The 20,765-nt window shown below is 41.5% G+C and overlaps 1 protein-coding gene across 1 annotated transcript in view; it reads right to left on the reverse strand.

The window, feature by feature from the left end:
* The window catches only part of muc6 (mucin 6, oligomeric mucus/gel-forming), a 49,142-nt gene extending 29,177 nt beyond the window's left edge, over positions 1-19,965 (reverse strand). Inside the window, exons 1-10 of the mRNA XM_062966030.1 lie at positions 19,942-19,965; positions 18,797-18,953; positions 10,391-10,420; positions 6,877-6,930; positions 6,024-6,264; positions 5,133-5,259; positions 4,175-4,262; positions 3,545-3,654; positions 500-707; positions 134-256 (exon numbers count right to left, since the gene is read on the reverse strand). Coding sequence (XP_062822100.1) covers positions 134-256; positions 500-707; positions 3,545-3,654; positions 4,175-4,262; positions 5,133-5,259; positions 6,024-6,264; positions 6,877-6,930; positions 10,391-10,420; positions 18,797-18,953; positions 19,942-19,965 — 1,162 coding nt within the window. The remainder of the gene's footprint in view (positions 1-133; positions 257-499; positions 708-3,544; positions 3,655-4,174; positions 4,263-5,132; positions 5,260-6,023; positions 6,265-6,876; positions 6,931-10,390; positions 10,421-18,796; positions 18,954-19,941) is intronic.
* Between the last annotated feature and the right edge of the window lie 800 nt (positions 19,966-20,765).

The following is a 20,765-nucleotide window of genomic DNA, read 5'->3' on the forward strand; positions in this document are numbered from 1 at the left end:
ATTAATTTTGTATCAACACCTATTCTACGCTCTATTTTTGCTATTTTATTGGACGCATTTCTGCATGAAAATTTATCTCAAACAAATGGCAGCATAGCTATGTTCATGGAAATAATATTGTGCAACTGTTTACCTTCTGGACAGAAACAGCCATATGTACAGTAGCTGGAACAAGTGTATTCTGGATTAGAACATGTTCTGAGACAGGGAGACCCACATTCTTTGTAGATTTTGTTAGCTGGACATTTTCCCAGAGCTGCAAAACACAATGGCTTAGAGAGTTATTTCCATCCAACAATACTATGTATATTGTCTGATCCCCCCTCCAGTTAAATCAAGTACTGAACATTCTTCATTTCTACCCAGTCTTGACTTCTCAGTAAATGTCAGTGGAGGGGGATTTAGTATCACCACAGTTTGCTTCAGAATACTGGAACAGAGCTCCAGATTGTTCTTCAGTGGTTCAAACATAATGCCATTCCAGAATGCTGCTACTTACAGCAGAAATCAGCATTCCTCCAATCAGACACTTCCTGATGGGACATGGCACACTGCCGGGAATATTCAGAAAGAGTTGCACAAACACAGTTTTTCTGCCCTGGATCTCTGCAGCTTTGCATGTCAAGCTGGCAACGGATGACAAAGCCTTTCTTTGTGATATTGCAAGATGGAGACACAACACTCAGAAGTTGGGAGCAGATCCTGGCCTAGAGGAGAAATAGAAACAAAAGCATTTTCAGATAGCATGGTGTATTTTTAGTTAGGATTAGACCAAATCACACACACTCAACTGCACTGACAATTTTTCACCACCACAGAAATCTAATTATGTGCTTTTAAGTTGGCTTATGGCAAATGTATCCTATGGTTTTCTTGGAACGATTTGTTCAGAAGACATTTATTGTTGGCTTCCTCTGATACTGAGAGAATGTGTCTTGGCTAAGATAATCCATTGCATTTCCATGGCTGAGCAGTGATTTGAACCTGGTCTTCAAGAGTCTTGGTCTAACAGTCAAGCCATGCACCATGCTGCTTCTGTGTCCTTAGTAGGCTTCCATTAATTCCAAACCAGCTCTAATCATAGAGTAGTTGTGAGTTTTTTGGGCTGTATGGCCATGTTCCAGAACCATTCTCTTCTGACGTTTCACCCAATATACCTAGCAATCTCTGAAGATGCTTGCCACAGATGTGGGCGAAACGTCAGGAGAGAATGGTTCTGGAACATGGCTATACAACCTGAAAAACTCACAACAACACTGTGATTTCAACCATGAAAGCCTTCAACAACACATAGCTGTAATCATAACCACAGTAAAAATAGTAATTACAGATTGGTAACTGACAATGCCGTCACTTGTGTCTGCATCACCAGTACTACTTTACATAAAGGGGCAAAGAAAACAAGGTGTGAATGTATATCATTGCATAATGTTTCAGCTGGCTTAATAGTATCACAGGAAAGGGTAAGTATTAATTTTAGATATAAATGGAGAGTAAATAAACTGAATAAAATATGATAAAATGCATGAATTAAAGGAAGCCATGTGAATTTTTCTTCAAATCAAATACCTGTAATTTTTCCCCAGCACAGGTAGCAAAGCTTGATTCTTATCAGTAATCATAAGTAGAGTAGACCCATTGAACAAGTGTTGACAAGTCAACATTTAAGTCAATCCCATTGCTTAAATGCATTTGCTCTACTTGGGACTAACATTTGGGATTTAGCCCCGTTACACAAACAGGGAAGTTATGCCTTGGTTGTCATCACCTACTGAAGTGGAGATGGCCTGTCTTGAACCCTAGCACTTAGTGCCTTTTGGCCAATCTAGCTACCAATCATATGTCTGCATGTGAAAAAGAGTGTTTCATTTAGACCACTTCATTATTGCCACTCCAAGGCAATAAAACGTTTGTCTCAAGAGTCCCAAAAAAAATTTGAATGCTCAGTCTTCTACATGGACTTTGGTCCACTTACTTTATGACATCTGGGCATGGGTTTCAGGTTTTGACAAATGGGTGAGTGTACCATGTGGAGACCCTCAAATGCACTGATTTGCTAAAAACAGGCATGTAGACCGGGGGGGGGGGGGGTTGAGGGGCTTCAGCCCCCCCCCCCCCGAAATTTTCAGGGTAATCCGTGAGAAGGCCTTACATTTATTATTTAAACTATTATGTTTATTCATATCACGATCTGATCACCATGCTCAATATATCCCATATGCATGGGGGTATTGGGATAATGATACGAAAGGTTTGCTAGAGTAGATCCTCTCTCATTCAGACTCAGCCCCCCCCCCAAATCAAAATCCTGGCTATGGGCCTGGAAAGTACCCTCCCCTACTGCATTTGGGGCCTCTAATGATTTTTCATTTCCTCTGGGAACAAACGTGGCCCTTCCATTTACAAAGGAATATCTCTATACCCAACTTACAACCTCATCAGATGGGGTGAAGGACACTTTCAACCCATTGGAAGGATGGAGCCCCACAATGGACATCACATGTTGTTGTGTGAGTTCCAGCAGAGTCCCTGCCCCTAAGAAGGGTGAAAGCTTTGCCGTCCACTTTCACGGAAGGCTTCCTGTGTTGTGCTGGCTCTAAATGCAGGGCCCTGTTGGATGGGCAACACTTTCCCCGTGTGATAGGGAAAACATAGCTGAGACGTAGCTACACGTGGAGCAACAGATTCACCTCAATGCTCCCTCTTTTCTCCCAGTTGTCAGAGCTTGGGAATATTTATTTATTTATTTATTATTCAAACTCATATGCCACCATTCCCTTAGGGCTCGGGGCGGCTTACAAGAACAGGCTAAAATCTAACAATTTAAAAACATCTTAAAAACATCTTTAAAAACATCTTAAAAACACTCCCCCAGGGTTCGGAGCAGCTTACAAGAACAAGCTAAAATCTAAGCAATTTAAAAACAACAATAACGGAGATCAAAAGCCTGCCAAAACAGGTTTTGCAGAATGAGCAGCATTAGCAGAAATAAGGATTTAAAGAGAAGTGGTGTCACTTCACCACAGTTGGCCAGCCTTAATAATGGGGCATCTTTTAGAACAAGGGTTATAAAGCAGTGTGGTATAGTGATGTGAGTGTTGGGCTAGAACTCAACTATAGCAATTCAATGAGTGACCCTAGAAAAGTCACAGTCTTTCAGGAAGTCAATAACAAACCTCCTCTAAATGAATCTTGATAAAACCTCCAATTACAGAGGCCCCTTCCACACTGACATATAAAATTCAGATTATCTGATTTGAACTGGATTATATGCAGCATAGACTCATATAATTAAGTTTAAAACAGATGTGTATTATCTGCTTTGAAAATCTGGATTATCTGGAAAGGGCCTACGTTATCTTAAGTAAGAGTTGGTTTAAAGTTCTGTACTAACAAGGGCTGTAAAATGTGTCATCCTTTTCCCCATGGCCTAGCCCATTCAGATTCATTGAGTTCATTTACCAAACAATGCAGATCTTTTCTCATGTGCTCCCAGAGGCAGTCAAAGTTTGATAAGTCTAGAAAAAAATACTATAATACTCACATATTTCTTGTGAGGAACATTAGGAGTTACCATTTCCTCAAATGGACAGATCTCTGTTGGATCATCAAGTTTTTGTAAAGCAACATACTCTTGTGGATCTAGGAGCTGACCTAATAATTCAAACACAAATTAAATGGAGGGGTTTTTTTTTAAAGTAAAGAATGATAAAGGCACCTCTAAACTACAAAAGACTAGAAGCTGACTTAAACAAAAAATTAGAGGATGCCGGTCTGTGTTTGATTAACTTTTTCCATACACAACAAATATGCAGGATTGAAGACAAAATGCACATTTTTGGTGGAAATAATTGATGCCTGTGCAAACAAAATACATGAAATGTAAATGATAAAGAAATGTTTTCACGTATTATATTATATTATATCATCACAGAAAAATGATGGAAAATCAGAATGTGACACCTTGCTGCTACGCGTAAGTAAATGTTTCTCAGAAGTAATTAAAATTCCAGAATGATAATCACTTTATCACATAAAATGATAATCCTTTTCTTTTAAAAAAAATATAAATGTAAGTTTAGTGGTTTAATTATAGTTTCTTCCCAACATGAGAACCCTTAAATCTTGACAGTAGTTCTTTAGAATTATTTTCCCAATAGAGAAAAAAAATTACCTTCATTCAGAAACTCATTTAATTCTTGCCCATCAAAGTTCCCACAAAGTCCACATGTTCTTCCCATGTATTTTTCCTCAATCAAAACCTAAAAAAAGAAAAAGAAATGTATTTGGAAACCAATTATGCACCAATATCTTGGTAATATTTTTCCAGGCCTGCTGTGTGTGTATTTATTTATTCCTTTGGATAAAAATGTGCAGATGACATGGGGTAGGGAGTGTGCAGCTTGAAAACTGGTAGCATGCAGAAAAAGAAAATTGTCATGTTGGCCTAAATCCTATTATTAGTTTAAATTAATATAGAATCACTGAATCAATTAGATTGGCACATGTGTTGACTGGCTATGTAACAATTGACTTGGAACTTGATAATGGGATTCCAGACATTAAGTGTTTAATCATCATGTTTATCAAGCAATCTTGGGCAAACAGGAAAAGCGCAGTTTTTAAAAAAATACCAATTTTATTAGTCTGAAGTTGGGGAGGCAGTAGGAAGGGCTATCATATTTGCACCAGCGAATTAAGATTCAAATTGGAACATGGAGCATTGGCTCGTCCAATTAGTTAATGAGCTTAGGCTGATTTGTCCACGAGCTGTTTCTGTATAATGGTTTATTGCTTCCTATGGAGAAATGATCACTGATACAGAATGTAACAAGGGACAAATCATGTGAGGTTTTATAAGTGTGTGGAATTTTGTGTAGTTGAATATCAGCCTACAAAAACCTTGACAGCCCTCTTTGTGTCTTTCTGAATGCAACATAATAAAAAAATAGTATGATATAATTTTTGAAGTCCTAGAGAGGCCCACAGACACTTCCAGGAGGAAATATTTTGCTAAGCGAAACCATGGCTGTTGAATCTGCAGATAAGGGAGTTGTTCCATATATGCACAATAATTCCATTCACAAGCACTGCAGATTTTTAGAATTATAAAAATACAAGACTTTATTCACCATAAGGTAGTCATTGTTGTCCCAGAAAACAGCCAGATCAATTTCCATCAGCTTGGCTACTAGGCGAGTGATGCATCCAAAAGGTGTAATCTGAATTCCATTCCTGGTATATGGCAATCTGATTATACTGTTGTAATAGTAGAAAGGAAAACATATACTTAGATACTTGAAGGAATTTATAAGCTTTGTAACTTGTTCTCGTTTCATGGCACTGCCTTCATATGTTAGAGAAGGGGTCAACCCATTTTATCCTTTTCAGCGTCACTTCCTGGAGTTATCAAGTGGAGCACACAGTAAGGACTCTGGTTATATCTGTTGCATCTATGATACAGTTGTTTTGATGTGATGATGCTTTGAACTGAACTCATATACTATTGTAAAATATTGTCTGGGTCCCTTGGTGGGATGTCTGGAGCATATCTGGTTCATACCTGTAGCTGGCTCCATTTATCACCTGTCAAGTTTCATGGGATTAGTTATGACTGTGGAGCCTCCAGTGATGCTATGGGTTAAACCCTTGTGCCAGTAGGACTGCTGACCGATAGGTCAGCGGTTCGAATCTGGGGAGAGTGGGTGAGCTCTTATGTTAGTTCCAGCTCCCCATGCGGAGACATGAGAGAAGCCTCCCACAGGATGGTAAAACATCAAACATTTGGGTGTCCCCTGGGCAATGTCCTTGCAGATGGGCAAGTAAAAGTAAAAGAAAAGCAAGTAAAATCCCATCTACCCTCCCAAGAAAGGAAATTCCAAAGAGTGGGAGACGCCACTGAGAAGGCTCATTGAATGTTAACTGACTATAGCTAGACATTAGAATGTTAATGAAAGAGTTGTTATGTCTAAAACTGGCCAGATCTACAATCAGTGTAAAGTGCTTCTTCATCAGTTGCTTACCCAACGTCTTTGACTGATATGACACCATTTTCAATCATGATAACTGTGGCTTCCAGTTCAATTATGATTCTTGCAATTTTGTTGTTTGGACCACGTCGGAACTGGATGTTGAAGTCCGGGGAGATTTCATCACACACAGTGGCAAAAATGTAGTTGCAGGTCCCAGAGAAATCATACAGGTAGTTGTCAAAGGTTGAGAAATGCCCATTGCCCCAAGTGGAACACGATCCCTTGCCCTCAGCTTTAAAACAGCAAACAAAAATGATCATGCAGCTTTGATACATCAGTGGCCAATCTAAATTTCACATTTTGGTTTATTATTATTTTATTATTTATTAAAATATGTATACTTCATTCTTTATAAAGAGACCTCAGAGTGGCTTACAAATGGCATTAAAACAAGTTAAACAGGTTTTTAATCAGTAAGTTAATTTAAATAAGTGTACACAGCACTATCTGGATACATAACTATTAACCTCAAATGAGTTCACAGGGTCTCCTTTTATCCTTTTTCTTTCTCTTTATCTCAGGAATCTTTCCAACAGTGTCACAGAGAGTCCTCTCATGCCTTCTAGCTCTTACAAAAGGAATATCTTCAGGTTATTTCCAGGCTGTGCTCTATTTGTAATTTTGACTTGAAACTAGGTACTGAAACTGATGCAAGAATAAAAAATACTGCCAATTTTTGAAAGGTTGTACTGCAATATTTCAACAAGCTGTGGTAGCCCCTTCCTTTTTCTTCTAGGATGTTCTCCCATGGAACTGAATATGTAAAACAGGCACTGAAACTTTGCAGATGACCAAGACTCCTATAACATTTTGAGGTATATTTTATTAATAGTGGGGAAAATACCTGTGTGGTGAAGGCTTGGATCATTTAGATTTCTCAGTTCATCTGCATATGTTTCTAGAAAACAGCAAAAAGCGCATAAATATATTACTGCATATGTATCTGTGATGTTAGCATTTTACACAATCTTGAGATCACATGTTAGTAGCCACAGGCTTGAGATAAAAAATATGTTCCCAACATCTATCTCAGGAGAACCCCAGAATGGCTTTTGAACTATCTCATTGTTAGGAGAAGGGGATATCCTAGAATATACAATCTGAAACCCTTCAGCTAGGATCTTAATTGTTCCTTTTTGTATAACACTCAGATGCAGTTTAACAATATTATTTCTTTTAAAAAATATTTTTATTGATTTCTGAGTGATATTTACAGTGAAAGCGAGGAAAACAAAACGGTGGGCAGGGCCGTAGCCAGAAAAAAATTTCAGGAGGGGTTTTGAAAATTTGGGGGGGGGAGGGGGTTGAACCCCTTAACATCCCCCCCCCCCCCGGCTACAGACCTGTCAATATCTGCTTGAGATAGGGCCTGGAGGGACTCTTAATTTTTTGTGTCTCATAGACTTAGCATGGGGATTTGGTTAACTAGTTAAAATTCATGAGTAAACCAGTTTTTTTTTAAAATCTGAAATTTGGGGGGGGGGGTTTGAACCTAACCACCCCCCCCCCCCCCCCCCCGGCTACAGGCCTGGGTGGGAGTAGTGTAGAAAGGTGGAAGGGACAAGTAGGAAAGGCAGGAAAAAAGAGGAAAAAAACCCCAAGTGAAATAAAATATGGACTTCCCATTGTCCTCTTTAGGAATTTAGTTCTGAAGTTTTTCCACATCAATTTTATTGTCCAGTTGACCCTTCCAGAATTATTAGTTTTCCTACGTCAGTTAGATTTATTTTAAATATATTGCCGCTGTTTTGAATAAAGTCTCTGAAGCCTGACCAATCTGTTTTCTTTTTTCCGTCTCTCAATTTCTGCGTCAAAATGTCAATTTGTATTAAGTCTAATAGTTTTAGGATTGTTATTTGATACATATTATTCCAGTACTTTGTAACGTTTTTGCATTTCCACCATTGGTGGAAAATGGTTTCTATCTCCTTATCACATTTCCAGCATTTGTTAGATGACCATTTACTAAATTTGGCTATTTTAGCTGGGGTATAGTACCACCTGAATTGCATTTTGTACCAGTTCTCTCGTATCTCAGTGGCTGTGGTAAATTTTAGTTTTTTGTTCCACATTTCTTCCTACTGATTTAAGTTTATATTATATCCAAAATCTTTGGCCCAATTCACTTGACAGTCTTTGTATGATTTGAGGTTTGAGAGATCCAATCCTCCCCTCTTTTTGTCATCCATTAGTATTCTTAACTTTATTCTAGGTTTTTTGTTTTTCCATACAAATTTTTGTTAAATCAGCATTCCATTTTTTAAAGAGGTAGTCATTCCTAATTATGGGTAATGTTTGAAAAAGAAAGAGTAGTTTGGGCAAGATAGACATTTTTATTATAGCTTTGAGGCCTAATAGTGAGATTTTTGGTATTTCCATTTTTCCATATCCTGCTTTAACTTGGTCCAAAGTAGTTCATAATGGTTTTTTCAGCAGTTTTGCATTGCTAGATGTCATAATCACTCCTAAATATTTTACTTTTCTCTCTACTTTTATCCCTGATTTTAACTGTATATAATCCTTTAACTTTCCATCTATATTTTTAGTTAATATCTTAGTTTTTTGTTTATTTAATGTAAACCCTACTAATTTTCCAAATTTGTCTATCTTATCAAGCCACAAGTTTATATTCTTAGCCGGATTTTCAGTGATGCAGACTACATCATCTGAATATACTCTCAGTTTATAGTTTTGACTCCTAATTTTTAGCCCTTCTAAATTTTTGTCTTCATTTATGTTTCTCACCAATGTTTCCATGATCAGTATAAACAGTAGTGGTGATTATGGACACCCTTGCTGTGTGCCTCTATTGATTTGAATAGTTTTCCTGTTTTCTTGACCATTTATTATTGATGGCGCTATTTGTTTCGAATATATGGCTTCTACAGCATTTTAAAATTTAAATCCGATGTCCAATTCATTAAACAGCAATTTTAAGTAGTCCCAATTGACTTTATCAAAGGCTTTTTCAGCATCAATAATTAATAGTGCCATCTGTTTTTCATTATGCTTTTCATAATATTCAATTTTGTTGATTAGAATTCTGATATTATTTGCCTATCAGGTAAAAAAAAAACTGGCTTGCTCTTCCAAAATCCAGTCTCTCATAAAATCTTTTAAGCTCTCTGTCATAATTATCATAAAAATCTTATAGTCATGAGAAATGGGTCGATAGTTTTTGATTTCCATTGGATCAGTATTCTCTTTATGGATTAAGGATATGTTGGCTTTTCCCCAGGATGTGGGAATTTCTTTTTTGTCCCCTTTATTTGTTTCTTTATTTCTTTATTATAACAATATTATTTCTTGTATTGCAATCATTTCTATTATTATTAAATTTTTGCCATATCTTCAAACCAAACTTTTTTAACTTAATAATACGGATAACAGTTTTGAATTGTTTCTAAATGATTCTCTTATTGAGTAATTTCCCTATTCCATTCACAGAATCTTATGGGATAGGCTATCTAGATAATTGTTGTCTTCTATTTATAAACCATGTTTTCTATTTGTAAGCCATGTTGCAGAGGAAAGAACAGGCAAAAAACCACCTCTGAGTATTCATCCCCAAGAAAGCCCTTTTTAATTCATGGGGTCATCATAAGTCAACAGGCAACTTGAGGGCATTAAAACACACAAACAAATTAAGTTTCAGCCACAGACCTGGGCCAATTTTAGGACTGGAAGTTTCTTTAAAAAAACAAAAACAATTTAGAAGTACCTAAAACATTTGCCCCAAGAGTCCCATAAAGATTTTAAATGTTCAGTCTGTCACGTGGATTTTGGTCCACTAGCTTTACAACATTTGGGCATGAGTTGCAGGTGTTGAAAATGGGTGAGTGTACCATGTGGAGGCCCTCAAATGACACTGACTTGCTGAAGGTACTCTCTCCTACTTCATTTGAATTTTCCTTCTGGGAACAAAAGTGGCCCTTCCATTTACAAAAGAATAAATCTGTATCCAATTTACAATCTCATCAGATATGGTGATTTCAGTGTCCTGGTATGCTTTCACCCCATCTGGAGGATGGAGCCATATGCCGGACATCACATGACATTGTGTGAGATTTGGCAGAGGCCCAATCCCCAATGTGTTGCACAGGGTCTTGCCAGGAGGGTGATACTTTCCCCATGTGACGGGAAAAGCATAGCCAAATGGGAGCTGTGTGCAGGGTGACAGATTCGTCCAGATGCTTCCTCTTTCCTCCTGATTGCCAAAGCTTGGGAATTATGGAATGACAAAAATTGGGGGGGGGGGGGAGGGGGGGAATTGTATTTTTCTCTGTGCTATAATTATTTGATTAGAATAAAAAAATTATAAGTTCTATGCAACCTTCTTTAGAGAAAAAAATACTCACCCAGACCATGCCATTCTGCATTTCTTCTGTCTAAAGAGAAGCAAAGATATGTTAGAGATTTCTGTGACCATATCTGACATGCAGAACGAGGAATGAACTAGTTACAAATAAAGTATTAAGTATAATTGACACTTTTCCCTAGTAGCAAAGACACAATGACAATAGATTAAATTAAAATTATATAATAATGAAAGATATATGTATTAACTTCTATTGTGGCATGACCGTAACTTGATAGTTATGGCACTTTTTTATTTAGGCATATGGCTTAAATAAAAGTCATACTGTGCAGCACATTGACTTGTGCTGCGCGGGCACTCAGACAACAAGGAATTAGAAGGGAACGTCCGTAGAAATGTACTACTAATTTGGCTTCAGAATAAATTTTTATAAAAGCCTAAGGTAAATATATCATTTGATGCTTGCATTTTATACTCAAATATATTTTATGTTCTGATTATCTAAGTAGCCTGATAATTCACATATTGGGGATGAAAGGCCTTTCATTATAATAAATTTGCTAGTGCTAATTAATATTCATTTGTCATTTATGAAGGTTGATTTCTTAAACCTGATGGCACATTACCAGCCAAGCATCATGAGTTGACCCCAGGACCACAGTGTAACAGACACACCTTTTCTCTCCATGCAGTTATGGTGGCATGCCAAAAGCCAATCTAGGGTCAACTGGCACAGTATATGGCAAGAACTGCAGAAAGTTGCTTATTTTCTGTTCTATTATCTATCTATCTATCTATCTATCTATCTATCTATCTATCTATCTATCTATCCACACGCACATGCACACATACACATACATATACATACACTCATCCAATTATTTACCCCCATGAAACTCAAAGTTGGAAGCGATGGTAACATATATATTTTTTGTATATAAATGTTTATTGCTTTCTAAGTGATATTTACAGCAAAAGCGAGGAAAACAAAACTGTGGGGATAGTGTAAAGAGATGATGGGGGTAAAGTGGGTGAAAGGACAGAAGAGAGAAAAGAAGAAAAAAAAATTACCTCATCCCAGTGGGTTAAAATATATAAACTTCCCATTGTCCTCCTGAGGAGTTTAGTTTTGAGGTTTTTCCACATCTGTTTTATTATCCAGTTGACACTTCCGTAAATATTATCTTTCATACATCAGATAGATCTAATGTAAATATATTTCCACTGTTTTGAATAAAGTCTCTGAAACCTGACCAATCCGTTTTCTTTTTTCCATCTCTCAACTTTTGTGTCAAAATGTCCATTTGTATTAAATATAATAATTTTAGGATCCATTCATCAGTGGAGGGAACCTTTTTTTGTTTCCAAACTTTGGCTAGAGCCAATCTTGCTGCTGTGGCCATTAGGAAAACCATTTTATCCTGATTTTTATTCAATTTCGGGCTTATTATGCCTAATAAGTACATTTCTGGTTTTGGTGGAAATTTAATTTGTAGTATTTTTTGTGTTATTTGATGGTAACATATATGATGTTGTTGCACGCAGCTTGGAAAACAGATTCACCCATGGAAAATCCATTTCTACTGAGATGAGAGCATGGGTGCCTAGTTCCTCTCCTTTCTGCACAATTTCTTTTAAAATGTGATTTGAGTTCATTAACCCTTCAGCACATGCAGGGACATGATTCCTGCCCCTGTTTTCATACATGCCTGTTCTTGGTTGTTGTTTTTTTTTTTTTAAAGGAACTGCACAACTTTGGTAATTCACGAGTTCAAGACTATGCATCCTGAACTCACATTATTGAAGCTCTGGTATTATGCATCTTTAAAATAGGAGAGAGGGGAGCACTTCAAAATGTTAAAACTTTTGGTATAGTGTTTATTCAGTTTTGGAAGGTGTACATTAACTTTTTTTTAGCTTTTGTAATGAGGCAAAACACATGCACGTGTGGAAGTTCTGAAAAACTGTTGTTGTCTTGAAATAAACCAAATGTTTACCTAAAAGAGAGAATGGTCTGTTGAAGGCAAGGATGACACACACACACACACACACACACACACACACACACTGTATGTATGTATGTATGTCAGAACCCTGCTACTAGAGCCTGGATGTGGCTCTGAGTTTCAGGGTCACTGACATTGATAAGACACCTGCGGCTCAGGACTTGGAGAAGAAACGGCTGCTGGACTTGGCGGGGAATTTGCGCGGGGTTTTACTGAGCGGGAAGAGACTGTTCAAATGAGGGGGAGGGTATATAAAGGAGGGTTGGCCGCAGTATCCCATTCTTGGCTTTTCTGATGTTCATGTTTCCTACAGTAAAAGTTTCTGGTGATATCACAGAGAGTCTTGTGTGTTCATTCAGGAGCGGCTGTGGTGAGCTGACACTAAGCCAAGAATACGGACACCATCCCGCTGTAGCGGTGAGGTGTAACATGCAAGTGGAGGATGAAGAGCTCTTGGGCGCAGGAGGAAGAAGGTCGGAAAGGGCCACTCCCGAGCCGGACGCTGAGTTCCACCAGCTGGCGGCCCTGGCGTCATCCACCGCTTATGCCCAGCCAAATGGGGTAACCCAGAGGCGCGGAGTGGTGCGGGGAGACAGCACCGGAGGAGAGGAAGGTTCACCTTCCCCAGGCCCTCAAAGGATGGTGTTTCTGGAGGAGAGGATGTCGGCGATGGAGACCACCCTGGCAGTGATGTCGAGGGCGATGGAGCGCCTGGCGGTTTTGGCGGAGCCGGAGAGAGGAAGGGAACTTCGGGCTAGCTCAATGTGGGACGTGAGCATGGGAAGCAGCCAGGGCTTTGCAGACCTCCCAGCACCGAAGGGAAGGGAAATGCGAAAGGAGCCCGGTGCCCGGCCCAAGATCCAAACCAGCCTGACGCGGGTGGAGGAGAGTGACGACGAAGGGGAAAAGCCTCCGAGAATCCCAGCTACGCTCCCAACTGAGACCCTGGTGCCCCTGGCGAATGCCGGGCGTGGCACAGGGCCAAGAGAAGCAGCAGCGGGGCCCACTGGTCCGCAAGGGGGCTTGCGACGGGCGGAGAATTGGGGATTGCCACCACAGGGACCCCTACCGAGACGAGAGGAACTAAGGATCGAGTTTGGGGGAGAGTCCTCTGAACTGGATTTTTTCCTGACCACGGTGAGGGGCTATATGGAGGACAATGCTCACACTTTTAGAACGGAATCCAGCCGGGTACGGGCCATTGGTGCAGTGTTGAAGAGGGGAGCGGCCAGCTGGTACGTTCAACTGCACGCGCGGCGCGACCCATGTCTGGGGTCACTCCGACGCTTTATGGGGGCCCTGGAGACCCGTTTCCGAGATCCACTGGAGCAGATCCGGGCGAGGGAGAAGTTGAAGACCGTCTCCCAGGGGCAGAGATCGGTATCTGAGTATGCGGAGGAGTTCCAATGCCTCGCTGAAAAGGTGCCGGAATGGTCTGCAGTGACAAAGATAGAACTCTTCAAAGAGGGGCTCAGGCGGGAGATCCTCTCCTGGGCGGTGCATCGTGATGAGCCTGACACACTGCGCGGATGGATTCAGCTGGCGGGGCGCATCGAGACATCGCTGGCCCAGGCGAGGAGGCACCGAGGAGGGCTACAGCAGCGGCCGCAGATGAAAGAGGGGAGCCGGAAGGAGGGATCAACCCCAGCCGGGAGGAGAACGGAGCCGACAGGGAACGTGAGCACCAGCAGGAGGGGCTGCTTCGTGTGCGGCCGTTTGGGCCACAGGGCTGCCGAGTGCTGGCAGAGAAAAGGGGAAGGCGGAGGCCCGCCCAAACCAAGAGCCGTGGCAGGGAAACGCGCCGAGGAAGAACCACCGATGAGGCACCACTCGGGGGGGTTGGTAAGTCAGGACAAAGCCATGATAGTGGTCCCCATTCAGCTTGAAAGTGGCAGCAAACAAGCAACCTGCAAAGCATTTGTGGATTGTGGATGTTCCAGGAACATCATCTCCCCTGAATTAGCCGAGGGATTGGGATGCGAAAGAACGAACCTAGAATCCCCAATAGCTTTTTCGCAGTTGGACGGATCCACAGCATCGGGATCATTAGCTAAGTACAGTGCCGAAGATGTAAAGTGTAAGATAGGGAGTTGGGAAGGAAAGGTATCATTTGTGATATCACAAATAGCCAGCTATAATGTTATACTAGGCATGCCATGGCTGGGGCAGGCCAACCCGCAAATCAACTGGGAGGATAAGAGCATGATCTTCAGGATGAAGTTGGAAGAAGGGAGCCAGGAAGTGGAGAGGGAGCCGGGGAAAAGGGGGGAGGAAGACTCTATCAGGATAGCAGAACTGGCAGATAAATTACCCCCAGAGTATCGGGATTTTGTGGACGTGTTTGATGAGAAGGAAGCAGACAGTTTCCCACCGAAGCGGAGAGTTGAAGTGAAGATAGAGCTAGTCCCAGGAGCAGAGCTTCCGAAGGCAAAAATATACCCAATGTCGGCTAGGGAAAAGGAGGAACTGAGAAAATACATTGATAAAAACCTAGCGAGGGGTTTCATAGAGCCTTCAAATTCCCCTTTAGGGGCGCCTGTGTTGTTCAGGCGGAAAAAGGACCAAACGCTGAGGCTCTGCATTGACTACAGGGGCCTGAATGCAATCAGTTCTGTAAATAAATACCCCCTACCCTTAGTGAAGGACTTGATCGCCCAGTTATCGGAGGGACAGATATTCACTAAATTGGACTTAATTGAAGCGTACCATAAATTGCAGATCAAACCAGAGGACAGGTGGAAGACGGCCTTCTCCTGTGCATTCGGATTATTCAATTATCGTGTGCTCCCCTTCGGTTTGTGCGGCGGAGGTGCCGCGTTCATGCAATTAATCAACGAAGTGTTGCATCCATTGTTGTACAAGGGAGTCTTTGTTTTTTTAGATGACATATTGATAATATCTCGGACTAAGGAGCAACACATAGAACTAGTCAGGGAAGTCCTGCAAAAAGTGAGAGAAGCAAAACTGTATGCGAAGCTTGCCAAGTGCGAGTTCAATAAAGACCAGATAGACTTTCTGGGGTATAGGATTTCCTCCCAGGGAGTGGCGATGGACCCTGCGAAGGTAGAAGACGTGAGGGGGTGGGAAGCCCCCAAAACACGGAAGCAGCTGCAATCCTTCCTAGGGTTCGCAAACTTCTATAGAACATTTATCAAGGACTTTGCGCGCCTCACTTTGCCATTAACGGATTTGTTAAAGACTAAAGGCAGGGGAGAAACAGCCAAAGTGAAGGCCCCAGGGGCCAAACTGACCTGGACAATAGAATGCCAGGAAGCTTTCGAAGCCCTTAAAAAGCGTTTTACTGAGGAGCCTGTCCTACAGCACCCTGATATGTCTAAAACCTTTGTATTACATTGCGATGCGTCAGACCGGGCATATGGGGCAGTTCTGCTACAGAAAGACGAGGGGGGGAACCTGAAGCCATGTGGCTATCTGTCAAAAAAGTTTAGCGATACAGAAAAAAACTGGCCAATTTGGGAGAGAGAAGCCTTAGCTATTCTAAAAGCACTAGAGTGCTGGAGACACTTTCTGGAAGGAAGTGGAACACCGTTTGAGGTGTGGACTGATCATAGAAATTTACAGTATCTAAGATCCCCTCGTAAACTATCGGCGAAGCAAATTAGATGGGCCCAATATTTCAGCCGTTTTGATTTCAGACTCAGATTCTTCCAGGGGAAACATAACATACTCGCTGACGCTCTCTCTCGGATGCCTCAGCACGGGGGAGGAATTCAGGAATCTGAAGGGAGCCTATTCCTAGATAAGCAATGGGGCCTGGCAGTACTAACTCGAGCACAAGCGGCCAAAGAAAACAAACGTACTGCCATTTCCACGGGGGGAGGAGAAATATGGGAGGAAGAGTTGAAGCGAGCGTATGGAATGGACAAATGGTTACAAACTAACAAAGAAAAGGGAGAATTGTGTGGGGATTTGGTGTTTGTAAATAAGAAATTGTATATCCCTGAATGTTTAAGACGAGAAATGTTAAGGAAGTACCATGATAACAAAGGTGCGGGTCATCTAGGCCCCACCAGGACTATTAAACTGTTGGCCAAACAATGCTGGTGGCCCGGAATGAGGAAAGACACCAGGGGGTACGTCACGCAGTGTGAATTATGTGCAGAGGGAAAAACACCACCGGGGAAGCCCCAGGGGCTATTGCAGAAGGTGGTGGAGCCCATGAGGCCATGGGAATGCGTAGCCATGGATTTTGTAGGCGAACTACCCCCCAGCAGAGGCCACAGATACATTTGGACAATATTGGACCTATTCTCAAAACAGGCACACTTTGTGGCCCTGCCAAAACTCCCTTCAGCTGAAAAACTTGCTGATTTGTATGTGAAGCATGTATATCGCCTACATGGGTGTCCCGACAAAATAATTAGCGACCGGGGAGTCCAATTTACTGCTAAATTTTGGGGAAAATTCTTACAGCTGTTAGGAGCAGAAAGGAACCTGAGCTCGGCCTTTCATCCCGCGACCAACGGGGGGGTCGAACGTACCCAACAGACACTGTGCCAATTCTTAAGGATGTACACCAATTATAGACAGGATGATTGGGCGGACCTTCTACCGTTTGCTGAGATGGCTTTTAACGGGGCCGTACATTCGGCCACAGGTCGTGCCCCATTCGAAATAGTATACGGACAGGAGGTGGCACCTTTCCCCAGGCTACCCGAGTGGAAGGAAGGGGAGGGCCAGACCGACGAGGAATGGCCGGCCAAAATCAAGCAAGGGTGGCAAACCGTGGTAGAGGCATTGCGGGAAACACAAAAGAAGTACAAGCTCTTTGCGGATCGTAGGCGCCGAGAGGGGGACAAATTGGGCGAAGGAGATCTGGTTTGGCTGAGCACAAAAAACCTAAAATTGGGATTCCCATCCAAGAAATTGGCTCCACGCTATATAGGACCATTCAGGGTAGCAAAAAGAATAAACGAAGTGACCTATGAGCTGAGGCTACCCAAGGACCTAGGAAAGGTACACCCGGTATTCCATTGCAGCCTGTTAAAAAAGTATAAAGGAACTCTGGACGGCGGAGAACAATAGTTGTGTTTAATCTTTTCCTTCCAGGATGAAGGGGAGGAGGACGCCATGTCAGAACCCTGCTACTAGAGCCTGGATGTGGCTCTGAGTTTCAGGGTCACTGACATTGATAAGACACCTGCGGCTCAGGACTTGGAGAAGAAACGGCTGCTGGACTTGGCGGGGAATTTGCGCGGGGTTTTACTGAGCGGGAAGAGACTGTTCAAATGAGGGGGAGGGTATATAAAGGAGGGTTGGCCGCAGTATCCCATTCTTGGCTTTTCTGATGTTCATGTTTCCTACAGTAAAAGTTTCTGGTGATATCACAGAGAGTCTTGTGTGTTCATTCAGGAGCGGCTGTGGTGAGCTGACATATGTATATATATATATATTTGGAAAAAAAGAAGTGCTTGGGACGATCAGGAGGGGAAAAGGGTCAAGATTTTTTTTTTGCAGTTGATTTGATAGTCAAGGGGGGAAAGGTTTAGGTTTTCTCTTGTGGCCAGGAAGGACAACTTACAATGGATGATACACAGCCCAAAATAAATGGCTAAGATGCATTTCTCTCACCACACAGTAAAATGCACTTTGCAAAGCATGATGAAAGTGGATTCAGTAGCTAAAAGACAGAGGGAACCTGTTTTCATTTAATCAACTTTAAACTTGATTTAGGACAAGATTAGGACAACTTCATGTGTTAAATAGTGTTCTTATTCATGTCTACAGAACCTCCAACATGGTTTACAGAATGGCCTGATAATCTCAAAAGTCAAATCCATATGACATATTGGGCAATCCTCAGAGATACCAAAATCATAAAACCCAAAACATTAAAAAATCAGACATTCAAATACAGCAACTCTTGAGGCCAAATACAAATGAAGTAAGGCACAGAAAATAGACCCTAATGTGTTCCTATGCATAGTTCAGCATACTGAAAAACATAGCTGCTGTGCTATGTGCAGAGAAGGAGGAGGATAAGTCCTTAGTTTTGCTCTGCTTATGTGTTGCTTATGCATTTCTTGGAGGGTAAAGCTTTCATGGAAGGAATAACATCTTTGTTGCCCTCCTGTGACTGTGCCAGAATGTGCCAGGACCAAAAGAGAGCACTTTCCCCTAGGAGTTATCCATTATAGGGTGACATGTCTTTCAGATAGTCTGAAAAATTGTTTTAGCATTACAAATCATGACCAGCATTCTGAATAGTGCCTGGTAATGGACCAGTAGCCAGTGAAAATATTTCAACAAAGGTGTTATATGTTCCTAAATCCGTTAGTTTAATGGAGTTCACTGAATCAAGGAAACTTGATGGAGGAGTAGCTTTAGGACAAACAAGTGATGTAGGCTACAGGGATGGGGCCACAAAAGAATAGCATCATTCCACTCATGTGGTGCAAGAAGCAATGCCAGATGTTTACCTCTTTCCGGTACTACCCTCTGTCTTTGGAATATGTCATGCGTCAAAGAGCCATCTCTGTGAAAACCTGTAAGGAATAAAATGATTTGAACATAGAAGAAACACGCAATTTTACACAGAAAACAAATGTTTTTTTCCAGGATTAATTTTTTAAAAGACTATGAAAAAAGATTTTCAATGACAAAGATTATAGGAATACAGAAAAAAAGATGATAATAATATAACCCAAGCAAACAACTACAAGGAAAATAGTCCCAATAAAGAGAGAGGAAAAGGAGAAGCATACTACAGAAATAATAAGTGACCGGAGAAGGAATTGACTATAAAGAAGAAGATTGGAAGACAATAACTCCCCCCGCCACCTTTCCCTTACTTCCTTTCCCTTTCCTTTCCTTCCCTTCCCCCCCCCAAGACCTTAGCTATACCCCTCCCATCCCCCTTAGCCCCTTTTATACCTACCCTAATGCCATCACTACACTGTTCTAACTGCCCTTTTTATTTTTTCTTACCTATATGTACACACAGAAAACTTTTAATAAAAATCTATATATATAATAAAAGTGAATGTTTGTATGTTTGTGCCAGCGTTTTGATTGGTCGAGCGGTGTATGTGCCAGTGTTTTGATTGGCCGGCCGGAATATAGGCCAGCTTTCTGATTGACCAGTTGGAATATGGGCTAGCATTTTGATTGGCCGGCCGGAATATGGGCCAGCTTTCTGATTGGCCGCCACTTTCACAGGCCACTGGGGCCCCTGAGGCAAAAACTACTACCAGCAGGCTTCGTTCAGCCTACTCTCTCTCCTCAGAACGACACTAGCTTTGGTACGCTTAACAGCCTTCGGCCTACACTTTTGTAATCAAAAATACCACTGGGACCAACAGGAAGGCTGGACCTGGACCAAACTTGACACACATAACCCCTAAGACCCATGAACCCACTGACAACGGATCTGGACCAAATACACCCAACATGGCCAACTGTGCATACTGATAATAAAAAACTTTGACTGCTAGGAATTACAGTTCACTCACACATTCACAGCATTCTATATCCAGCTAATGATGGAAAATAATTATGTTTTAATGCTTCCTTTTAAACAATGGTTGCGGGTATGTTTATGAAAACTTCTACTCCCTCACCTCACCCCCTTCAGTGCTTCTACTGACATGTCTCGGCCTTTGCAGGCTCCTCCCCCCTCCTAGGCCCCAAAAGAGGAGGCCATCTTCCCTGTTCATCATTGCTCCAAAGAAGGCAGCTTTCATCTTCTTTGTAAGGCCCTACTTTCTTCAAAATACAGCAGAGAACATTGTTATTATCTTTTTAACGATGCCTTTTCAAGCTTATGAACACTTCTAGCCTCCAAAGCCCCAATCCCAGCCTCCTTTGATCATTTTGCTAACATGTTTCAGGCCTTACAGGCTGGCTCCATTCTGCTAGGCCGCAAAAGAGGTGGCCATCTTCCCTGTTCAACATGGTTCCAAACAGGGCAGCTTTTGCCTGGGTCTTTTGGATACAGCACTCTCCTTCAACAAGGTAAGGCGGTAAGTACGTAAATAGGTTGATCTTGGGCTGATGGAAGTAGCACCACATCAAGTAGGAAATAAGGTACCACTTATAAAGTGGGGAGGCAAATTTAACTAATTTACGATGTTGGAATAAGGAAGTGCCGTCACAGTGGATGATGAAGAAGCTGCTCCCCGTGTGGCCAGAATCAAACATCCCCTCAAGGTTAAATTGCCTCTGCGTCTGTCTCTGTCTTGGTTCTGTGTGTATATGGGCATTGAACATTTGCTCTATATGTATATAATGTGATCTGTTTATATATATATGTATAAATGGTTCTGTTTATATTTATGCATTTTCTAATAGCTTTATTCTTAAAATCCTAAATCCAAAAATGCCTATTTCTAATATATATCCTTACCGAATGAACCCAGGCAATATCAGGTACTTAGGCAACATTATTTA

Source organism: Anolis carolinensis, chromosome 1 (assembly GCF_035594765.1).
Source record: "Anolis carolinensis isolate JA03-04 chromosome 1, rAnoCar3.1.pri, whole genome shotgun sequence".
NCBI classification, from domain to species: Eukaryota; Metazoa; Chordata; class Lepidosauria; order Squamata; family Dactyloidae; genus Anolis; species Anolis carolinensis.